Genomic DNA, 25,046 nt, shown 5'->3' on the forward strand with positions numbered 1-25,046 from the left:
AGGGATAGAGTGCTCAATGAGCTTCATGAGGGTCATCTGGGAGGGGTAAAAATGAAAAGCCTAGCCAGGGCTTATGTGTGGTGGCCGGGAATCGATAAACAAATCGAGGACCTGACCAAGAGCTGCTCAGGATGCCAGAAAGTCCAAAATGCACCACCACAGGCCCCTCTACACCCATGGGAGTGGCCCTCATCTCCATGGCAACGGGTGCATATTGATTTTGCTGGTCCATTCATGGACTCAATGTTTTTAATAGCCGTGGATGCGCACTCGAAATGGCCTGAGGTCATCAAAATGTCCTCCACCACCACGGAGAAAACTATTGCAGTCCTACGGACCATTTTTGCCAGGAACTGCTTGCCAGAACAGATTTGCTCCGACAACGGACCACAGTTTGTGTCCGAAGAGTTCCGGAGGTTCTTGAAAAAGAATGGGGTAAGACATTACACATCCGCCCCGTATCATCCAGCCACAAATGGATTGGCTGAGAGGTTTGTACAAACCTTTAAGAAGGCAATAAAGGCTATGCACAATGACAACATTCCGCTGCAGCACAAGGTGGACAATTTCCTGTTCGCCTACCGGAATGCGACACATGCAGTCACCAACCAGGCCCCAGCCATGATGTTCTTTAACCAAAGGTTAAGATCTCGCCTGGATTTGCTCAGACCAAACGTACGAAGAGATGTTGAGAGTAAGCAATTCCAGCACATCCATGAGAAGCCAACAAGGAGCTTCAATGTAGGGCAACCAGTCTTGGCCCGCGACTACCGAACAGAAAAATGGCAGCCAGGAACGATATGTACATGGCAGGGCCCGCTAATGTACACAGTGGATGTTGGGGAGAGCATCGTGAGATGCCATGCTGACCAGATCCTAGAGTCACAGGAACAAGTCAACCCCATGCCTCGCCCATACGTACCTGGTGATGAACCCGACGTACAGGTAGCATCTACCCCAGAAACAGTGGCATCGGAAGCTGATGACCCAACCGACGACAGGGGGCCAGAATCGCCTCCGCACCAAGAGCAAGACACTCGGGAAAGGCGCTATCCAGAAAGGATCAGGAAGCCTCCCCAAAGACTGAATTTATAAATAGACTATTTTCAGCTAATGTTGCATGTTAAAAGTGTTAATTGTTAAATGAGTGTTATGGTACTGTTAATCTAAAAGGGGAGGAATTGTAATGTATGTACCTTTAAGAGGGGGGAACTACTTTCTACAGCTCATGTATACTGTAGTACCGGCAGTGACCACACCTGTATATAACGCTGAGTAGTAATCTGTTGTTTCAGTTGCAGTTTGAACCACGTTGAGTAAACACCTGTTGTACCGTTCTCTGCAGTCCTTTTCTTATTATTACACGGATGTAACACTTGTAGATGCCTCCTCTGGGGAAGTGCTCATTGCAAGCGGGGAGAGGATCTTCCAAGGAAGTCCCACAGTTGATGGAGTCAAGCTGCAGCTCCTCCGACTTCAGAAGGCCTTCTAAAAATGCTCAGAGACCTTTTAGAGCCAAGGTCTGACACCTGCAAGTAATCCTTACTGCAATAAACGATGTCTTGTTAGACCTGCAGCAGTGAGGAGGCCACCCATGAGTCAACCCACCAGGTTTACCTGGCATGGTTCAGGAGGTGCGTGGAGCATGCCAAAATGCTGGAAAAATCAGGAGGGCCTCTCAAAATAGGCTTAGAGAGGCCCTTACCGAGCATTTAAGGAGGTTAAATAGCGCAATGGCCAGCTGGAGGCGAGAGCGTTTCCCGACCTCCAAAACCAGCACCGGCAAAATCCGACGGAGGCAGGTTCCAAACCCGACCTCTTTGAATCTGATTTTCCCGCCTTTCCCGCCTCCTCCGACATCAGAAAATCGCCCCGAGTGTTGTCACCTGTCTGATTATAGGAAAGAGAACACACCTAAGCCAATATGCTTTCATGTTCAATACTGTTTACATCATACTGTAAATTCATCACTTGAAATTGCTTCCAATTCTGTCACCATCAGGGACACATCTTTACCCACTAGAATTCAGATATTCAATTAGCGTTCTATAGTTTTTGCAGACAGTACTCTAAATTTCTGTCTGTTATTTGATAAATGTCTTTTATGAGAGTTTATTGTGAGGAACTGTTATGGCAGCAGTATCTCGCAGAATTGTTCAACCTGGAATATAATTGGAAATAATTTGTCTGGTAGAATGTGGCTGTGTAGGATTTATTTTGCTGGATTGTATAAGGGGAGAAAAACTTATGTCAGATGATGATTGTTGACTGACAAAAATATAACAGGTGCAGCAAATATCTAATTAGTTTTCCGATGGTTTATTTTTTTTTTTAATCCTTTATTCTTACCTTTTGTTCACTGCATCTATTTCTGAATCTCAGATCGAAGATATAGTGCCATTTTATGAGGTTGAAAGCCTGAATCAATGGTGAATTAATTTGGTGAGATCAAGGAAGCCAGAGAAACAGCAGTGGAAAAGAGAGATCAGTAGAAATGAAGGATGCAAAGGATTGGTTGACAACAGAAGAGACTCATGGGAGAGGGGTTGGGGGAATGATCGGGAAGGATTATATGGCCTTTTGGATGCAAATAAATGTGGTCAGGCCTTTTGTCCCAGTCATACTTACAGCTTAATGTCAATCAATAGTGATAGGCACTTCATAACCACAGGAGAGAACACATGCCTAAATCAGCTGTTTCCATGATAATCAGCTTCTATCGATTACGCATAGGTGTTTCACCAAGTACCAAGACATAGAAACATAGAAAAATAGGAGCAGGAGTAGGCCATTCGAGTCTGCTCCGCCATTCAATATGATCATGGCTGATCCTCTATCTCAATACCATATTCCCGCTCTCCCCATACATCCTTGATGCCTTTTGTGTCTAGAAATCTATCTATCTCCTTCTTAAATATATTTAGTGACTTGGCCTCCACAGCCTGCTGTGGTAGAGAATTCCACAGGTTCACCATCTCCGAGTGAAGGAGTGAAGTGAAGGAAGACAGGCTCACTTTAAAAAAAAATTAAAGTCTCTTTGAACTCTTCATTTTCCCTACAACACTGGTCATTTTGCTTAATTAAAATTCTGACTGACCTGGCAGCCCACAGCGTGGTTGACCGGTTCCAGGTGGTGTCCTAGTCCCAGGAATCTCCTGTCCGTTTTCATACACACACCAGCAGTGGCCTGTACTGCCATGGCATTGCATAGGCCTGAAGTTCCCTTCTTCATCACACTCAGGGACGTGGATTCCAATAAGATGTTGAGATCCATGCAGGCTCAACTCTGTTTGCAGTCTCTCCCGGTGCCGCTCACAAGCAGTCTTTGGATGGTCATTGGTTGCTAATCAAACAAACAGAAACTGTTTTTTAAACAATAGAAAATAAATCACGCAAATTGTGTCATATAACGTCTTTTCTTGTACATTGAGTGCTGTCACCAGTCTGATTATGGGAAAGAAAACAAACCTAAGCCAATATGCTTTAAATGCAATACATTTCACATGATATTCTTAATTCATCAACTGAAATTGCTTCCAATTCTATCATCACCAGAGAGGCACCTGTACCCAGCAGAATTCAGATTTCAACTAATGTTGTATAGATCATTCCGGACACGATCCTAGATCTTTGTATGTGTTACTTAATAAGATTATTGTATGTGAGTTTATTGCAAGGAACTGTTATGGCAGCAGAATCTCGCAGAACGTTTCTATCTGGGGTGTAATTGTCATGAGTTTTGTTTGGTAGAATAGGACTGTGTGGGATTTATCTTGCTGGAATGCGATTGGGGAGAAAACTGACCTTGCAGAGAAAGATTTTATGTCAAATGATTGTTGAATGACAAAAATATAACAAGTGCAGTAAAGGCTCCATCAATATCCCCACCCTCAATGATGGTGGAGCCCAGCACACGAGTGCAAAAGACAAAGCTGAAGTGCTTGCAACCATCTTTAGCCAGAAGTGCCGAGTGGATGATCCACAACCCATGAACGAATAATTTAAAAAAATAACTATTTAGAATGGAGAACACAAAGAGGGGGTAATTTTCAACTTCACTGCCTTGGTGGTAATCTGGTGGAACTCGTTATAGAACCTGCCTGATTTTCATCCCATTCAAATCAAAGCAACGAAGATTGAGCAGCTTCTGTAAAGGGCGGACGATCCATCCACTCGGACAGATTGCTGCTCAGACAGCGAAGTCAAAAATTACCTTCAGAGACTGGAATGCTTAGCAATGTTGGAAAAAAGTAACAGACTCAATGGTTACACCAAGTAGGAGAAATTTCATTATAAAAATATTGTTTTCTTTTTTCTGATTTCTTGCTTTAATTGTCTGATGCTCTTTTAACTTTTAGTCCTTTATTCTAACCTGCATTGTTCGTTTCATCTATTTCTGAATCTAAGAGTAAAGATATACTGCCATTTTTCTGAGGTTGAAAGTCCGAATGAATGGCGAATTAATTTGGTAAGAACGAGGAAGCCAGAGAAACAGCAGTGGAAAAGAGAGATCAGTAAGAACAAAGGATGCAAGGGGTATTCTAAGGTGGTTGATAACAGAAGAGACTGCTGGGAAGTGTGGGGAGAATGATCAAGAAGGATAATCAGGCCTTTTGGATAAATGTGGTCAGGCCTTTTGTTCCAGCCATGCTTAAGCTCAATGCCAATCAATAGTGATAGGCACTTCATAACCACAGGAGTTAACAGATCCCAAATCTGCTGTTTCCATGATAGTCAGCTTTTATCAATTACACTTGGAATTTTCACCAAGTTCCAAGTTAGGCTCACTTTTAAAAAAATGAAAGTCTCTTTGAACTTCTCATTTTGGCTACAACACTGGTCATTTTGCTCAATTAAAATACTGACTGACCTGGCAGCCCACAGCGTGGTTGACCGGTTCCAGGTGGTGTCCTCGTCCCAGGAATTTCCTGTCCATTTTCATACACACACCAGCAGTGGCCTGTACTGCCGTGGCATTGCATAGGCCTGAAGTTCCCTTCTTCATCACACTCAGGGACATGCATTCCAATAAGCGGTTGAGATCCTCGCAGGCTCAGCTCTGTTTGCAGTCTCTCCCGGTGCTGCTCGCAAGCAGTCTTTGGACGATCAATGGGTTCTAATCAAACAGAAACTAATTTTGAAACTATTACCAAATAAAAACACAAATCACACAAATTGGGTCATGTAATGTCTATTCTTGTACACTGTGTTGTCACCAGTCCGATTATAGGAAAGAAAATACACCCAAGCCAATATGCTTTAAATACAATACACTTCACGTGATATTCTTAATTCATCACCTCAAATTGATCCAAATTCTATCACCACCGGGATTACTCCTGTATCCACCAGAATATAGTACTTTCAACTAGTGTTGTATAGTTCGGGGATTCCCAACTGGAGGGGGCCACAAGAAAGTTTCAAGGGGTCCGCCAGACAATGAGTGCGAGGAGAAGGCGGGACCTTCCCGACACACGTCAGTGGCTGGACAGGCCTGCCCACCACACTGTAGCCATCGAGGTTAGGTTACAGCGCAGCTGCCTGCCTGGAGTCTGGGTTGCTGGGGCAAAGGGGCAGCATGCAGAGAGAGTGCGAGTGTGGCCCGAGGGGGTTATTAAACAGTCAAAGGCAAGTCAGTAAGTACCTCAACAACCCGAGTGTTTATCGGCACACAATCCTGGCCAGTAACAAGCGTAGTTTTAACTATTCAGGTTACACCCACCGCCTGGCAGCATGACTGTACTGTTATCAAGCTCAGAGCTTCAGTAATCTCCTGATTACAGTAATAGGAAATGTACAGTAACAACATTCTCTTTAAAACTTAGTCATTGAATTATTTTAGTTACAATCCATTACCGTCTATTTCCTACAGGGGCTTTGTTGATGGTGCAGTGTTAAATATTGCAGCTGTGTATTTAATCACAAGAGTGCTGGATTCATATATTCAGTTGGTTATTGAAATCTTCATGAAAGAAGGAGCATGCATGCTTTTGTGTATGCATTAAACTGAATGCTATCCATGATTTTGAAAGTATCCTCATTCCTCCCCGCCCCCCCCACCGCCCAGCAATTATGAATGAAGAGCCAGCAACAGGAGATTGGTTTCTGCTTGAGATTGTTTCCAGCTGGGCTCACAACAGCTCACTGGTAAATTTTCAGGGGGTTGCGACTTGGATTTCAGGAAAATGCACCACTTGTGTAAACTCTGCCTCAGTTGATTCAATCTCTCCTGCGATTATTTCACCTTTTAAAACATAATTAAAGACCTCGCACTCATTTATACGGAAAAATACTTGTGTTGTGTTACGGGGGTCTGCGGAATTTTTCCAACACGGGAGTGGGGCCTCTGAAGCAAAAAGGTTGAGAACCCCCGATATAGTTCATTGCCAACACAAACCTAGATTTGTGTGTGCGTCATTTGATAAATGTTAATTTATGAGCATTTATTGTGAGGAACCTATGGCAGAGGTATCTCACAAAAACTTTTTTCCTGAAGTATAATTGGAAAGAGTATGTTTGGTAGAATATTACAGTGTAGGATTTTTTTTGTGGAATGTGATTGGGGAGAAAATTGAAATGAGGAGAATGATCTCATGTCACAGGATTGTAGAAAGACAAAAATATAATAAATATATAAAATATCCAATAGGAAGAAGTAAAACATGTAGATGGGACACCAATAAAAGGAACACAAACATTAACAAATGCACTCAATGGTGAAAACAGGCAGAAGACATTTTATTTTTAAAGTATTGATTTCTCTTTTTTGCTTTTTTTGTTGCATTTTCTGATACTTTTTTTCAATTTTAATCCTTTATTCATACTGATTTGTCCATTACATCTATTTCTGAATCTTAGGACTGAATTTTGCCGGCGCTCAGAGTGCAGGTTTGGAGGCGGGTCTGCTGTCAAAATCATAATGATTGACAGTGGGATGGGAACCCGCTCCGAACCCGCCTCCATGTAAGTTTCCAGAGTGTCGGGTCAGCAATTTCAGAATAGACCCGACACCAAGCGGTGGGGGAGGCATTTAAGATACTTAATTGCTTGTTAAGTGCTTGTTTACTACTATTTTGCCAGCCTTTTTCTATTTTACCACATTTTTAACGGGATTCACATCGTTCGGAGATCACATCAGGTAAGTAGGTCGGGTTCGCTATGTCTCCCCATTACTGTGAATAGGTAACAGCTACAAAAGTGGTATGAAAGCTACCATTTCACAGCTGGTCACTTTCCAATTTCAGAAGCTTGAGCCTTCATGACTTGGAAGAAACTTTTGAGCTTTATGCAGTTTGGAAGTGTTTGGAGTAAACTCGCTATCCACTGTCACCTCTCACCATTGACAGATCGCTTCTGTCATCTCAACTTCAGCTGCCATCTATTTCAGCAACATCGGTGCCCTTGAAAAAATCTCACCTCGGTCCTCTGAATCCCTTCACGATCAGCTCCAACATCACAAGGCACACCAACAACAATATCAACCTTCTCCGCAATCACCTGATGCTGCACAGGACACAGGGCATCAGCACCCGACCACATTATTGCCCGAGAGGCCAGCGATGGCATCACCCTGGCCAGATTTACTTCAACTGATGCTGTACACCCTAGCTGCCACATGATGCACCAGGTTAACATCACCCCACACCATCACCATAAAGCATTCCTACAATGACCAAGCCATTCCTTCCACACTCATCACCATTGCGGGGGGTACCGTTATGTCTCACCATTCACTGCAGCACACTAAGACACTTCCAAAGGTGAGCACAGATCTGTACAATAAGGCAAAGTGTTGGAAATAAAGATTTCAATGTTTGACAACACATTAACAGAAAATTTACATGAACATTGCTTAAAACACCCAAGTGCCTACTCTTGTGTGTTGTTAGTTGGTATGATTGGACTAGGATGAGGGTGAGTGTGAGTGGTAGTGAGATGGGGAAGTGATATTGTAGATAGAGAGGGATGGGTGGAGGTGCAAGGTAAGTTGGTGTGAGTAAGGGTGTGCAGGAGTAGGGTAGGGAAGGCAGAGTGATGGGGATGTGATGAGTGGCACAGGAGGATGAGGTTGAGTGTGGCTTTGCAGTAACATTTCGTGATCTACTGAGATCATTGAAAGGTTTGCGCCAATACAGCCAGGTCCTCCTGATGACATTCCTGCTTTTGCCCTCCTGTGCAATCAGGCTGTGCTGGTGTCCTGGGGAGGTCTCTTTTGCCCTTGGAAGGGAAGAAAACCTCCCTGCATGCTGTGACTCCCTCCATAAGCATATGGAGGGAGTCATGCGAGAGCCTAGGTGCAGCCATGCACCTTTGTGCAGTGCTTGTCAGTGTTTGCAGCACCTCAATGCTGCAGAACACTGACAGCACAACTGTCAAAATGAATGCGGCCATGGTCCCTTTAAGGAAACCGGCTGATGACACGTCATCAAATGACGTCACCAGACCCACTTCCTCTTAGTTGGCTGGGAACCCCGCAGGGCGGTATTAACAAGCCCTATTAACAGAAAATCCTTTTTACAGAGTGGCTACAGCCGGGAGCAGGACCGGAACCCGCCAACCACCTCTCCCGTCTCCGCTGACAAAATCGTGGCCTTTGAGTGAAGTTATAGTTCCATTTTTCTGAGGTTGAAAGCCTGAAAAAATGGTGTATTTATTTGGTGTGAACAAGGAACCTAGATTATCAGCAGTGGAAAAGAGAGATCAATGGAAATGAAGGATGCAAGTGGTTGGTGGACTGATGTGCGTGGTGGGAATGATCGGGAAGGATAATCAGGCCTTTTGGATGCAAATAAATGTGATCAGGATTTTTGTCACAGTCATACTTGCAGCTCAATATCAATCAATAGTATTAGGCACTTCATAAACATAGGAGGTTACATATCCTAAATCAACTGTTTCCATGATAATCAGCTTGTATGAATTACGCACAGGTATTTTGCCAAGTTCCAAGTTAGATTCACTTATAAATAAAATGAAGTCTCTTTGAACTCCTTACTTTTGCTACAATGCTGGTCATTTTGCTTAATTAAAATACTGACTGACCTGGCAGCCCACAGCGTGGTTGACCGGTTCCAGGTGGTGTCCTCGTCCCTGGAATTTCCTGTCCCCTTTCATCCACACACCAGCAGTGGCCTGTACTGCCGTGGCATTGCATAGGCCTGAAGTTCCCTTCTTCATCACACTCAGGGATGTGGATCCCAATAAGAGATCCACGCAGGCTCAACTCTGCTTGCAGTCTCTCTCTCTGCTGTTCACAAGCAGAGTTTGGACGTTCAATGGCTGCTAATCAAACAAAAGGAAACTTTTTTGAAAGTATTCACTAAATAAAAGTGCAAATTTCTCACTTTGGGTCACGTAACATCTCTTCTTGTACACTGCATGTTGTCACTGGTCTGTTGATAGGAAAGAAAACACACTTAAGCCATTGGTCCTCGCTGTACCAGGGCATCTAATGGCATCTGCTGTTAGTTAGACTTGCCCTTACATGTTTAAATTTTAAAATTTTTTGCGTGGCAAGTTGCTGAATGTGTGAGCTGATAACGTCGCAGTGAGGGAAACTGGGCATCTGGGACCTGAGTGAACTGGGCAACCAATTGTGTATCTCCTTAACCAATCAGGTTGAGGAATTGTGAAATAAACAGCGCAAGGACTGAGAAAGAAGTGTAAATTAGAGTGGGTGAATTCAATCATGTACAGAAAGAGAAATAGAGAGAAAGAAAGATCGGATTAAAGGAGAGAAAAAGAGACAGAAAGGAAAAGTAAAAAGAAATATTTAAAATAAAAATGTTTACATTTTTAAAACTCCAATAACAATTTATACCTGAAAGAATGAGACTCCGCACTTGTAGTAGTTAATTTTCAGTGTCACAGAGGTTGATTAGCAGTAATTAACACTTATCATGTCGTTAAAAGGGTACTTACACTTGAAATGAAAAGACTTGACTTTCTGTGGCAAGTTTAGTTCGTATCTGCCGTGCAAATACAGCAACTTCACACCATTCAATGCATTTCAATGGTGAGGCAAACAGCAAGATGCTGTTTTCACGAAGCTAACGGTGGAGAGGCGTGACTCGGGCAACAACATTTTGATATCTACATTTAACCACTCATCTGCACCTCGCCTGAAAGTGCTGTACCATTTGTACATAAATAACACTAAGCACCATTCGGGTCAGTTGGTAGCACATTCACCACCGAGTCAGAAGGTTGAGGGTTCGAGTCCCACTCCAGGACCTGAGTGCAAAAATTTAGGCTGACACTCCAGTGCGGTACTAAGGGAGTGCTGCCTTGTCGGAGGTGTCGTCTTTCAGATGAGACGTTAAACTGAGGCCCTGCCTGCTATCTCAGGTGGATGTAAAAGATCCCATGGCACTATTTCAAGGAAAAGCAGGGGAGTTATCCCTGGTGTCCTAGCCAATATTTATCCCTCACACCATATCACTAAAGCAGATTATTTGGTCATTATCACATTGCCGTTTGTGGGAGCTTATTGTGAAATAGGCTGCTGCGTTTCCTACATTACAACAGTGACTACACTTTAAAAAATGTACTTCATTGGCTGTATAGCGCTTTGGTACATCCGGTGGTTGTGAAAGGCGCTATACAAATGCAAGTTTTTTTTTAGCTTCACTATTATTTTGACAGCAAATTCTAGCCCAATATGTTTTAAGTGCAATACACTTCACGTGATGTTCTTGATTCATCACCTCAAGTTGATCCCAATAGTACCACAGAATTCAGTATTTTCAACTTAGTGTTAAATAACTCCATTGTGTATACACCATCACTAATGACTGCAGCAGTTCAAGAAAAAGTCCTACCACCTTCTCAGGGCTACTAGGGCAAGGCAATATTATTGCCTTACCAGCATCACCCACATTCTGAGAACAAACAAAATCTTTAAGAAAAATGGTGTATTGCTGGTTTTTAAAAGCCCTAGTATGGCTCCATGGAAATTTCCCATACCTACCATTACTCTTTACTAAATCCTAGTGACAAAATATACAATTATGTGGATACAGATGTGCCAGCAGATCTCTAGTTAAGGACAACTTTACAAAAGTTGCCTGAATCTTCTGTTTTTGCTGCAGTTCTGTACCATTTACAAGAGTCGTAGAAATCTAGAATTCTATTCCCCAAAAGGCTGTGGATGCTGGGTCAATTGGAGGTTTCAAGATTGAGATCGATAAATTTTTGTTGTTATTGAATACAGGTTCGGGTGGCTGAATGGCCTACTCCTGTTCCTAATGTTTCTATGTACAGAGTGATCAATGAGGTACAAACAGTGACTGAATCATTGCAAGTATCTATAGACTGAATTGCACAGTGAGCAGAAAAATGTTGTTATCTTCAGCAATTCTGCCAAGAAAGGCCATTTTGTCCCTAGTGGTAACAAACTTTCTTCAGTTACAAGCGCTCAATTTCTTCAATTAGTCATCATATTAGCTACAACAAATCAAATTTATATAGCAAATTTAACCTAAACAATATCCCAAAGTACTTCACAGATAGGCATGCCAGAAAAGGGGAGATCAGGAGGGGGTAACCAAAAACTTGGCTGAAGTGATGTGTTTTGAGGGTGCTTTCAAAAGGAGAGGGAGAGGTGGAGAGGTTTTGGGAGGCAATTCCAGAGAGTTGGACCCAGGTGGCTGAAGGCTCTGCCACCAATGGTGAGATAAAGGGAGGGGGAGATACACAAAAGAGTGGGGACAAAGGAATGGCATGTTTAAGTGAAGGGATATAGAACTGGAGAAGATTGCAGAGATAGGATGGGTCAAGGTTATGAAGGCATTTTAAGGCAAGAATGAGGATTTTAAATTTAAGACCTTGGGGATGGAGAGGTTAGTGAGGACAGGGTTTACAGGCAAATGCAGGACAGGATACATGCAGCAGAGTTTTGGATAAGTTCTTTCTCCAAATAATACAAGGACGGAGGGTTTCTCCATGAAACTTACTGTCCCAAGCTGTAAGTGGCAAACATAAATATACCAAGATCTCTGGCAAAACAACTTTTTAGCCATTGAGTTGGCAAAAAAAAAAAGAGACTTGAAAATAACAATCCAACTGCATACATTTCACTTGCTGTTTGTCCCTTTACAATTTTCAATTCAAAGGCAACAGCCTGGACACCACATTTATACAGGCAGAATTATAAAAAAGAGCAAACTGTCTCTTCGCAGGGGGGACTTGTTCTGCCAATTCAAACAGCTGCCGTAAATGAGCACCGTGTATATTATGTGTGAAGACCTGGCATAGGTGATTGCCACCCAGACCTCTGGTCAGTTATACCCCAATTAAAAATTGACCCTCGCAAGTAAAAAGTAAATTAAGTAAACAAAAGGCAGGGATAAAACATGTGATAAACTGACCAGAGTGACATGTCTAAAGCACAATTAATTTTGCCCCATTTAGTATTTCAGCTAATCAGTAGTTTAGTGAGATAACAACTATGGATGAATTAAACTAGTTCTACTGACCTGGGATCCCACACTGTGGTTGATTATTTCCAGGGAGTGTCCTGGTTCCAGAAATTTCCTTTCCCCATTCATCCACACACCAGCAGTGGCCTGTACTGCTGTGGCACTGCAGCGGCCTGAAGTTGCCTTGCTCATCACACTGAGGAACATAGGTTCCAAAGTGTGGCCGATGTCCACGGGGGCTGAACTCTGCTTGCACACCGTCTCGCTGCTCCTCGCAAGCAGTCTTCGGATGCCCTGTAAATTCCAAAGAAAGAAAACATTTCTGTCATCTATTCCACAATAAAAAAAAAGTGCTTCAGACTGAAATAAGATCATAAAATGGCATTGCAAACCCCCCCACACAAACTTACCTAATCACTATCTCAGAAGTTAAACAAGAATATAGGAATAGGAGTAGGCCATTCAGTCCCTCGAGTCTGTTCCGCCATTCATTCAATCAGATTACGACTGACCTGCACCTCAATTCCGTTTACCCACCTTTTTTCCAAATCCCTTGATGCCCTTACCTAACAAAAGTCTATGATTCTCAGTCTCTTTTCTTCAGAGTTTCTCTGGCTGTTTCTGCTCATTTATTGCAAGTCTAACATTGTTTGGCGTTTGTAAAGTGCTTTTGCGAGCGGTCCACAGTTTTCTGCAGCACACTGCTAGCTTTAACTGTGAATGCCACACAGTCGGCCGGCATGGACAAGGTGGGCCGAATGGCCTCCTTCTGTGCTGTAAATTTCTATGAGTTCATTGTAACGGGGTGGAAATTGTGGTCGGAGGCTTGCCGCGGGCGAACGCCTCCAAACCGCAAGAAAAGTACGCACCTACCTGGTGCCTCTGGACCTACAGATGCTTCCGGAACTGGGCCTGCAGCCATACACCTGCATAAAGGCCCACGTATCCCAGGGGTGCATGCGGTTTGCAAACGTCCCTGGGATCAAGTGGGCCAAGCCAACCAATCGTAAAGGGGGATTCCATTTACGTATGGAATCCCCATAAGTATAATAGGAATAAAAAACACTTTCACAGCACTTAAATAAAAATAAATCATCACACGTTTAAAATTAGTTAATTAATTAATATACAATTAAACATTTAAAACAAAAATTAAATTTTTTGAAAAATAAATTTAAACATTTTTAAAGGGGCCAAAAATAACCTAAACTAATTTTAAAGGTTTTTGAATGTTTAAATTATTTTTTTTAATGTATTTTAATATTTATTTAAACCCTTACGCTGGTAAAAGAAGGCCTTACGTCTGCTTTTACCAGGCGTAAGGGTTTCGTGGGCATTCACTGGCCAGTCGCTCTGTGCCGGGAATGTCCATTTCCTGTGGATGGGTACAATCTGTCAAGCAGAATCTTGACAGATTGCAAGTTCTGGGTTTTCGTAAATGCGCATTGCATGCGGAAACCCGGAACTTGCGGGGGCACTTCCGACCATGTACGCTGTCGTACGCTGTCATAGACCCCGAAAAATCTGGGCCATCATTTTGTTAGTTGCTCATGTCAACATAATTTGATCTCTGTTTATATGGTTTAATAAGAAATCCCAGCATTATACGGAACTGTTTACTTTTAAAGGAGATACTTTCACTGGGTCTCAATTTTAGAGATCTTAACAGTAACTATAGCTCAGCTCCCAATACTGTAATGTGCAAAATTCTTTCCATTTTGATAAGATTCTCTATGTTGTAATAAAACCTGAATTTGTTGCTCTGCTTACTTACAATGTGACCATGACCAGAAAACATCATCAAATTATCCTGAGAATCTTTCCCATAGTTAAATGGAACAATTGTTTTTGTGATTAAAAAGTGCAATGAATTGCTTTGAGTCAAAGCACCAGTTTTTTGAAAGTTGCAAATCCACTAGTGGTAGGCTATAAGGTCAAGGATTAATTTTCTGAATTTCACAATAAGCAAGTACTAATTTAATTCTAATGCAAATATTAATACATGTAATGAATTAAGACATTTGGGCCTAGAAATTCGGTGGAGGCCCAAACAGGGCGCCAAGCTCGCCTGGGCGCCGGAATTACCGCTGCGAACGGAGCCGTTGTGCCCGCCAGAAATTCAGTTTGAGCGCCCCAAGAGGGACGCGGGGCGCTGCTTGAGGCGCCCCGCATCCCTCTTGGGGCGCTCAAACTGAATATCGCTGTGGCACGGCGCGCTGCGGTACTGCAGGCCTTCCTCCCCTTCTTAAGGGGGAGGGGCCTGCACCAGCACGATGACCGATCGTGAGTGCCGGCAAAAGAGCCCGGCACTGAGGAGAAGTGCCGGGCTCTCGGGACACAGCAGGCACTGCCCGGGGGGGGGGGGATCAGGAGGCCGGGGACGGAGGTGCTGGCAGGCGGCCACCGAAAAAAAATGGCCGCCCCGCACCTCCACCTTAATTTGCGCCACTACCGCCACAGGTAGGCCCCGTGAACCGGGTGTGATTTGTGACCGGCGTTACAAAGGCGGGAGCGACCAAATATCGCGATCGGGGCAGTAGTGGGGCGCTGCGCACACCGATGACATCATTGGTGGCGGCGCAGCGCTACAGGCTAATGCCGCCATTAGCGCCCCGCTAAATATCGCGGGAGGCGTGGCCAGTGGCGCTAAAGCCACTGAGTGCCCTCTTTAGGTGCTAACTGGTGGCGCAGCCCACTGAATTTCTAGGCCTTAGTTTTTATTATGGTTTTGAGTTCTCATGCATAGGGATATATACACACCAAAAACTGATTACACAGATCTTGTATTGATACATTAACTGGCTGATCTCCCATGTCATCGCCCATAAGAACTGGAGTTGAGTTATGAGTTATTAAGTGGACACATTGTGAGCTAGCACAGCTTGGGGGGGGGGTGGGGGGGGGCGTCAGGCTGTGCAGCCCAGCTGGAACTCAGGAGGAATGGAGCACAGTAGAAGCAAAGGAGGAATGGAGGCCAAGATTTGTAGCACAGTGGATGGGGCAGCAGGTTACAGAATGTTAAAGTTAAAAACACTCAACCGCAAATGAGCTATGGTCTCGCCTGTTCAATAGCACCAGAGACACCGTGAGCCTCTATGGCAGCTACTTCCTGAATCTGATTGCCAATCAGACAGCTATATCTGGGAGAAAGACCCCACTTTGTACTCATGCCAACTTTCACTCCCTAATTATTATTTGGATTCCGAATTTAACTGTATTTGTATTAAAAAATCCTCTCTTGATATTTAATAGGGGTGAAATTGGTCTTGGGCAGTAGTGAAGAATGGGTGCTAAAGAATCAGCAGCCCACTTTACACCCCGCCATTTTTTCTTTTCAAATCGAGCAGGGGTGCCAATTCGCTGTCACCCATTTTGTGCTGCCGCCCAAGCCCAATTTCACCCCCGATGTGTCCGTACTATAATTGCTGATTTCCCATTTAAAATGAATGTTGATTTGCTCAAATCAAGAGAAATGGCTAGAGAGGTAATGCTGAAATCACATCTACAGCATCACAAACAGCTGCTTCTGCCAAACTATACATGTCATCTGTAATCCTTGGAGGACTAAAGGATGTTTTAAATCCCAGAGGGGAAAAAAAAACTTCTTCCATCACATTTGTTTTCTACAATTGCATTAAGCACAAGCAGAATACTGATTACAGAGCACATTTTTTTTGGCAAGGCTCAAAATATATCCCCAACAGGATATGTAAAAACGATTTACGTGCAACCTTTCACCCTGGGGTCACAAATAAGGTCAAGGTTAGACACAATACCAACAAATCTCTTCCTGCATCCCTTCCTGCAGCTATGGAGTTATCAGACTTATCAAAAGGAAAGAGCATATCTTTGAGGGAACTCATCTGTAAAATTTGGTAATAGTCTATGAAAGCTACTTTCAGTTCACTTGCTTCCATCATGAAAGCACAGAGAGGCAGTCCGACAGATAGCTACACATAACAATCACTCTGTCCCCTGAAGGTTGAAAGTGGAAATGATGCCCAGATTGCTAGTCCTGAACGGCAAAATATTAGCTAAGAATACACGAGTATGTGAATTAGGAAATAATTCAGTATTTTATTTGAAAGTTTTTCATTTTTTATTGTTTCACTGAATGTCAGTTAAACTTAAATTTCAAAACAAGAAACACCAGAGCTGAATTTCCGCTCATCCAACTAACTTCAATGGAAGAGCCCAAGGAAACCCCAGAAAAATGGTGTAGGCGTCATTCTTCCAGGGTTTCCATGGCTCTTCTGCTAATGACGTAGTGGACAATCAGAGAACCCCTGCGGAAATACTCTCCCACAAACTCAATTGGTTATATGATCCTCTTTTCTAGGAATTTTTTTTTTATACAGTGCATGGAAGCTGATAAATCCCTAGGGCCCTAGGATAATCTGCATCCCAGAGTACTAAAAGAGGTAGCCATGGAAATAGTGGATGCATTGGTTGTCATCTTCCAAAATTCTATAGATTATGGAACAGTTCCTGCAGATTGGAAGGTGGCAATTGTAACCCCACTATTTAAAAAAGGAGGGAGAGAGAAAACAGGGAACTACAGACTGGTTAGCCTAACATCAGTAGTAGGGAAAATGCTAGAATCTATTATAAAGGATGTGATAACAGGACACTTAGAAAATATCAACGAGATTAGACAAAATCAACATGGATTTATGAAAGGGAAATCATGTTTGACAAACCTACTGGAGTTTTTTGAGGATGTAACTGGTAGAATAGATAAGGGAGAACCAGTGGATGTGGTGTATTTGGATTTTCAGAAGGCCTTTGATAAAGTCCCACATAAGAGGTTAGTGTGCAAAATTAAAGCACATGGGGTTGGGGGTAATATACTGGCATGGATTGAAAATTGGTTAACAGACAGGAAACAGAGAGTAGGAATAAACGGGTCTTTTTCGGGGTGGCAGGTGGTGACTGGTGGGGTACCGCAGGGATCAGTGCTTGGGCCCCAGCTATTCACAATATATATATCAATGATTTGGATGAGGGAACCAAATGTAATATTTCCAAGTTTGCTGACGACATGAAACTAGGTGGGATTGTGAGTTGTGAGGAGGACGAAAAGAGGCTTCAAGACAATTTAGACAAGTTGAGTGAGTGGGCAAATACATGGCAGATGCAGTATAACGTGAATAAATGTGAAGTTATCCACTTCGGTAGGAAAAACAGAAAGGCAGTGTATTATTTAAATTGTGATAGATTGGGAAATATTGATGTACAAAGTGACCTGGGTGTCCTTGTACACCAGTCACTGAAAGTAAACATGCAGGTGCAGCAAGCAGTTAAGAAGGCAAATGGTATGTTGGCTTTCATTGCAAGAGAATTTGAGTACAGGAGCAGGGATGTTTTACTACAGTTATACAGGGCCTTGGTGAGACCACACCTGGAGTACTGTGTGCAGTTTTGGTCTCCTTACATAAGAAAGGATATACTTGCCATAGAGGGAGTGCAGCGAAGGTTCACCAGATTGATTCCTGGGATGGCAGAACTGTCAATTGAGGAGAGATTGGGTCGAGTAGGCCTTAATTCACTAGAGTTTAGAAGAATGAGAGGGGATCTCATTGAAACGTATAAAATTCTGACAGGGCTAGACAGACTGGTTACAGGGAAGATGTTTCCCCTGGCTGAGGGGTCTAGAATGAGGGGTTACAGTCTCAGGATACAGGGTAGGACATTTAGGACTGAGATGAGGAGAAATTTCTTCACTTAGAGGGTGGTGAATCTGTGGAATTCTCTACCACAGAAGGCTGTGGAGGCCAAGTCACTGAATATATTTAAGAAGGAGATAGATAAATTTCTAGACACGAAAGGCATCAAGAGGTATGGGGAGAGAGCGGGAATATGGTATTGAGATAGAGGATCAGCCATGATCATATTGAATGGCGGAGCAAGCTCGAAGGGCCTACTCCTGCTCCTATTTTTCTATGTTTCTAATAAAATGGCAGGAATTCGTTTTTGTGAAACTTGCAATTTTATTGCACGCAAATTTGCTCGCAGGAACAGCATTTTCTTTTTTCGTTGCATACTATTAGCATGTTTATGGAACGTAGGAACAGAACTAAAGGATCATAGGAACAGGAGTGGGCCATTCAACCCTGCAGCCTGTTCAGTCATTCAATTAGATCATGACTGATCTTTACCTAAACTCGATTTCTATCATAATAATAGCCCTTCAGTCAGCAAATGCTGCTAATGGCCCTTTGTATTTAAGTATGGCATAGGATTGTTGCTGGGTGCACAAATAAATTATGTGCATAGTGTCCATAATGCCCAGTTATCTTGGCGAAACTTGAGCTGCTTCTACTGTTGTCGATGTTGAGTTTTATGTAGTTGTGTGCGTGGCGATATAATGTTTTAAGTTATCATTGATCCTGAAATATCTCCTGTGGGTGCCTGGAAGGATTTGTGGCATAAGAGCCGAGAGCAGAGGTGACCTTCATTGATAATATGGAGCAGGTGTTCGTCTGTCCCTGCAGGTCTCATTTGATCAACAGTCTTTCTGCTAAGTACTATTTTGCCATCATGCCCAGGTAGCTAATTCCATTGAGGTAATGCCTAGTGTAAGTCATGCACCAACTGTGGCCTCTTTGCTCCTGGGTCATCCTTTCTTCCTCCTCTTGCTGAACTGGCAAAGGTGACTGTACCCATGCTGTGGGAATAGGGTTACCAACTCTGGTTGGACATAGTCCTGGCGGTTTCATCACATGACGTCCAGCCTCCCCGTCCAGTCAAACCACCTTTTCTTCCCCATCGCCAATATTTATATAACTAACAAAGAAAAATGGTCAAAGAAAATGAAAAAAGACACCATTTTTATAATGCCCCTATGATTTTTCTTCTGTGTTGCTTGAAGCAGTGTCCAGGCGATTAATTTTTTAATCCTGGAGACTCCAGAACAGTTCTGGAGTTAGCAACCCTAACTGAGAAGAAAGCTCCTTTGTACTGTTCATTTCAGTCTCTGCAGCAGTGCTACTTTGAAACCTTAGACTCTACTAAGATCATGCACTCCAGGTCTGTCCTGGAGTTAAATGTCCCTGTTTTGATTATTCTTTCCCTCAGATAATTTAGCATTACTTTTACATGATTGCAGTTTAATAAAACTTAATGAGTAAAAAGCTGCTTTTTTCTCTCACTTTTCATAAACCCATTTTTGGATCAGTGCAATCTTCAAATGAATAGTCTATTAGTGCGTTCTATCAGAAGTGTTCAGTACTTAGGAACATATGTAACGCTGCAAAAATGATCCCACTGAAGAAAATATGTTCCAGTATTGTTAGAGGTCCTTTGGGATAAGGATCAGCATCTAAATTATACTGATGTCACCATTTAAAGGATTTGGTTACAAAATTTGGGTGTTTCTTTTTGATTGTGCTTGGCAGCTAATAAAGAACTTATTCACTTAAAGATATCTAAAAACACTTACGAACACACGTGTTCCCGCCCTCTGGAATTTCATAGCCATGCTGGCACTCACACCCATAGGATCCAGGGACATTGATACAATTGGTATGTTCTCCACATCCGTGGGAACTACCATCAGTACACTCATCGATATCTGAGGAGAAAGTGAAAGTCTTGTTACAGCTATGCACTAATGAAGAAAAATCTTCCAGAAAGTGAGTGTCTTCCAATTAACAGTTAACTAGTTGAAAAGGTGAAGCTGTCTCACTCAAGGTCCAAGTTGCTCCAAGTGGTTTAAATAGTTTTAAAATTACAAGATGGAAGAAGCAGATCCAGCTCGTGTGTTTTAAAAAAAAAGACACAGGGGGGAATTTTAACCCCTAAAAATGGGTGGGTTGGGGTCAGGTGGGAGGTTAAAGTTTAACAAGCCTGAATCCCAGCCACAACTCGCCTCCAATCCGCCCACGTCCAGTTTTAACAGAGGCGGGATGAGGATGGGCAGCCAACCCGTTCCCAGGAGGCAAGTTGGCATTTTAAATGTTATAATGAGGCTGGAAGCTTTAGATTTAACCTGCTGAGAAGGTTTAACTGTGGCCGGCCAGGGTTCCTGGCAGCGAGGTGAGGGGCTTCTCCCCGGCCCCCCCAAGCTCCCCCACCATCAGCCCCCACCCCCCAGGTCGGGGTTCAGACCCCCAGGGTTGGGGATTGGACCCCCCCCCCCCCAAACCGGGTCGGAGCTCGCACCTACCTGTGGTTGCGGCCTCTTCTCCAGCGTTCCCCGCCCGACTAGAAGCCAAAGCTGTCAATCAGGCTGACTTCCGGGTGGGGAACCTGTCCGTGACATCACACGCACACTCACAGCCTGCGGGGTCCCGCACGCTACTGGCCCCTCCACACCCCCCACCCTGCTCCCGGTGGCTCCAAATGTAAAAATTCCGGCCACAGTTTCTGTTCCCATCTGGACAGCAGGAAACATTTCATTTCACCTTTCGTTAAATGGAACTTTTAAAAATGAACTTGATGATGATCAGTCAACAGTCTGAAACCTTGCTAATATTTTTAAAAATGTGAAAGTTGGGTCAATGATAACTATACTACCAAGAAGTTTTTAATAAGTTTAGGATTACTGTGCTACATGACAGTATAATAGGTTACCAGTTATACTGTACCAAGTAGTTCAGTATTAAAAGCATTTAAAGGTGATATGAGCAGGGAGCTGCGGTTTAAATTGACCACTTGCAGCACTGATGAATGGCTGCACTTGTACATTCAGACACACGCACTGAACTCCGTTACCAAGCTATGGCTGCTGGTGAAATCACTAATGATACAAAGAGAGCTGACTATTCCATCAGATCCTATCATTAGAAATTTAAAGGTGACATAGAATTGTGTAGAATTAGATCCCCATGTAATTTTTTCTTCAGAGAAACAGATGCATCCAAAAGTGTTTCCACATTCACAATCACATCAACATGGCCAGACTCCAGTCACTGAGTTTTCAGTTTGGTTCATTCTTACTTCCTGTGCTCTGTGTCTTGTACTTTTTAAAAGTTATTTTAACTTCCCCCCTGCTGAAATGTTCTCACACAAGGGGGGTAATTTTAACTTTGGGTGATAGTGTAAAATAGGTGATATCAAATCAGGCGCCCATTATACACTGCATATAGCCAATGGAGGGAAAAATTGGGCTGGACATACAATGGGCAGAAAATTCAATATCTCCCATTTTACACTATTGCCCAAACTCAGATTTACCCCCAAGGCACTTTACTTCCAATTTCCACCCTTCCCACTTTACTTCCAATTTCCACCCTTCCCTCACCTTCACATGGTCCATCTCCGAATCTTCCCTTCCTTGACTTCTCCGTCTCCATTTCTGGCGATCGGCTTTCGACAAACATCCACTACAAGCCCACCGACTCCCACAGCTACCTGGACTACACTTCCTCCCACCCTGCTTCCTGTAAGGACTCTATTCCATTCTCCCAGTTTCTCCGACTCCGCCGCGTCTGTTCTGACGATACCACCTTCCATACCAGTGCTTCCGACAGGTCTTCCTTTTTCCTCAACCGAGGATTCACCTCTACTGTGGTTGACACGGCCCTTGACCGTGTCCGTTCTATTTCCCGCACTTCTGCTCTCACCCCTTCCCCTCTCTCCCAGAACCACTGTAGAATTCACAAAATTGAACATTGTCCTATAAGGGTCTATTGGCAGAAAAGGCCTTAATTTTTAAAGACTGTTTTAAAAAAAGAAGCCCAGAAAAAGGGACACACAAAATGGCCGCCAGACCCCGTGACCAGCTTTTGGGACACTTTAAACTGGTTCCTGCAGTCCCCAGACAGCTTTTGTGGATTCAGCCCACAGTAGGTTCTGGAAGGCAGTTTCAGGGAAAACGAAATCAGACAGAGCCCCATACATATAGATTGGATGCAGATCCGATCAGATCGGCCTGTAGATAAAGGCCATCTAAATGTTTACCCAGACAAAGGGGAACAGATTCAAGTTCGAAGAGGGACATTAAAGACAATACAGGGTCGTTCCAGACCAGAGATGGCAGTTACCGGCCATTCCGAAGATACTTTAAAAACAAAGAATACCCCGCTGTGCTACAAGCCCGCCAAAAGTTAAACAAAGACTAACCTTGATTTGGCGGGAGATAAGGGCCTCCATGAAAAAGTATAACTGGAGTCCCGGGGTAGCCATCGGTGGCTTTTTAGCTTTTTGGGAGCTTTTGCAGCTTTCAGTACGCTTCTTAGCCTTGGGAAGGCTTGACATTGGAGAAGGTGGTTCGAAGAAGAAGAAGACGAGACCCGGGGTAGTCATCGGGAGATCATTGACAAAAACCCCGGGCCGTTGACGAGAAGAAGAAGAAGACGAGACCCGGGGTAGTCATCGGGAGATCATCGACAAAAACCCCGGGCCGTTGACGAGAAGAAAAGACGAAACGCCCTACAGCGTCGTGTGTAGGAGTACGGAGAAAAACGAGCTGCGGGTGAAATGATGGTCAGCGCGTCTTGCTGAAGAGAAGGAGCCATCAGCTTGAGCAGACCGCTGCTCCTACAGCCCAACGACCACGTGGAGACAGGACGCCTGAGAGGACCAAAACGCAGACTTCAAAATCTCTATGTTTCTAACTGGGAATGGTGAGCATGTTTCTGGCCCCTCATAATCTAATCTAGTTGGTTTAGGGGGTGGGCATTTTGGGTATAATTTAACAATGCGTTGTTGTCCCTCGATGTTCCGTGTGTTTCCCTATTTCAGGATGAACCTTGTAAAACATAATATGCCTGTAGATATGTTGGTTAGTACCGTATTATGATTTGTTTTTCCCTCCCATGTACCTTGCTTGGCTTATATTTAATTTTTCCTCCATGCAATAAAATGTCATTTCATTTCATTAAACTTGGTCTATAGAGTATTCTCTGCATTGCAGTTCCTGCCTCAAAGTCCAGTGTATAGAACCTAAGGGGTGAGTGGGTCAAACCACTCGGTGTATTACTGTGCAAGAGAGCGAGGCCTCTAGAGAGAGAGAGACACCTCGGCGATCGAAAACCCCTTACACCACGATAGGGTTCCCTTGTCCTCACCTTTCACCCCACCAGCCTCCACATTCAACGGATCATCCTCTGCCATTTCCGCCACCTCCAACGTGATCCCACCACCAAATGCATCTTCCCCTCACCTCCCCTTTCAGCATTCCGAAGGGACCGCTCCCTCCGCAACACCCTGGTCCACTCCTCAATCACCCCTAACAGCCCTTCTCCTTCACCTGGCACCTTCCTGTGCAAGCGCAGGAGATGCAACACATGCCCTTATACATCCCCCTTTCCCACTGTCCAGGGCCCCAAACACCCCTTCCAGGTGAAACAGCGATTTACTTGTACTTCGTGCAATTTAGTATACTGTATTCGCTGCTCACAATGCGGTCTCCTCTACATTGGGGAGACCAAATGCAGATTGGGCGACCGCTTTGCGGAACACCTCCGTTCAGTCCGTAAGGGTGACTCTGAGCTTCCGGTCGCCTGTCACTTTAATTCACCGCTTCACTCCCACTCTGTTTTCTGTCCTCGGCCTATTACATTGTTCCAATGAAGCTCAACGTAAACTCGAGGAACAGCACCTCATCTTTCGATTAGGCACTTCACAGCCTGCCGGACTCAACATTGAGTTCAACAATTTCAGATAATTACAGTATCCCTGCCCCCATTTTTCATGCAGTATGATTTTTGCCACTCCCATTTGCTGCATTTTATCTTTCCTGCCTCTTACAAAAGTACAGGATGTTCTTTCAATTCCTTCCTCCCCTCCCAAACACCCCACCCCCCCACCCCCGTCTCTGCACCTGCTTAATATCTGTTACATCTCCAGCTTCTTCCAGTTCTGATGAAGGGTCCCAGACCTGAAACGTTAACTCGGTTTCTCTCTCCACGGATGCTGCCTGGCCTGCTGAGTATTTCCAGCATTTTCTGATGTTATTTCAGATTTCCAGTATCCGCAGTATTTTGCTATTATTTTACCCCCAAGGTGTCTATCCCAGCTGAGAAGGTGGACTGGAAATTCAGTAAGATCCCTAGAGAATGTGGAAAATGAGACATCTAGCACTACTCTTCCAAGTCCAGTCCCCAGATGCGCAAGAGATCTGAGGTGATTGTCCCTTTGATTTTTACCTTCTGTGTACAGACACATGCCTTCCCAGAATGGCACAACTGGGATGAAGAACTTAGTATGTTGGGAACTGCAGATATGAACCCACATCCCATCACTGTGTGGCCAAACACACTAGAGATCCAACACACTGACCACAAAAATCCAGGGGCCCTCTTGGTGTAAGACTGTTGGGAAGTGCATGGAGGCGGGAGCTTCCAGGTCCCCGTCTCTGCTGACAGTTTCTGTTGGGGCCTCTTTGGGGCAGAACCTCTGATCGCTCCAAACATGACCAATGATGTCCATTGCGGTGGGGCCAAGGGGAAGGAATTCCTATGGCAGAAACTTCCTCATCCCTGGCCTCCTTTCCGTTGAGTGGCATGTACCTCAGGATTTGTAATCAGATTGGCAGATGTGGGGCTCACCCGAGGATCCTGGCCTGAACTCCTAAGCAAACTCCCTCAACTCCTTGCTCCAGCCATTAGATCGACCCCTGATAATGAGGGTCAAATGGATTTTAAAAAATTTTGACTGGTGATGCTGACAGTTGCACTAGAC

General features: G+C 43.9%; 1 protein-coding gene across 4 annotated transcripts in view; it reads right to left on the minus strand.

The window, feature by feature from the left end:
- nid2a (nidogen 2a (osteonidogen)) overlaps positions 1 to 25,046 on the minus strand; it is a 182,527-nt gene that overhangs the window by 133,879 nt on the left and 23,602 nt on the right. For 3 of the 4 annotated variants that reach the window (XM_086003173.1, XM_086003171.1, XM_086003174.1), the window contains exons 10-14: positions 19,861 to 19,992; positions 12,477 to 12,713; positions 9,043 to 9,282; positions 4,871 to 5,116; positions 3,098 to 3,343 (exon numbers count right to left, since the gene is read on the minus strand). In XM_086003173.1, coding sequence (XP_085859299.1) covers positions 3,098 to 3,343; positions 4,871 to 5,116; positions 9,043 to 9,282; positions 12,477 to 12,713; positions 19,861 to 19,992 — 1,101 coding nt within the window. The remainder of the gene's footprint in view (positions 1 to 3,097; positions 3,344 to 4,870; positions 5,117 to 9,042; positions 9,283 to 12,476; positions 12,714 to 19,860; positions 19,993 to 25,046) is intronic. The other variant, XM_086003172.1, reaches the window with a different exon arrangement.

Source organism: Somniosus microcephalus, chromosome 12, assembly GCF_052327205.1.
Source record: "Somniosus microcephalus isolate GS21.2 chromosome 12, FLI_Smic_1.0, whole genome shotgun sequence".
Classification (NCBI taxonomy): domain Eukaryota; kingdom Metazoa; phylum Chordata; class Chondrichthyes; order Squaliformes; family Somniosidae; genus Somniosus; species Somniosus microcephalus.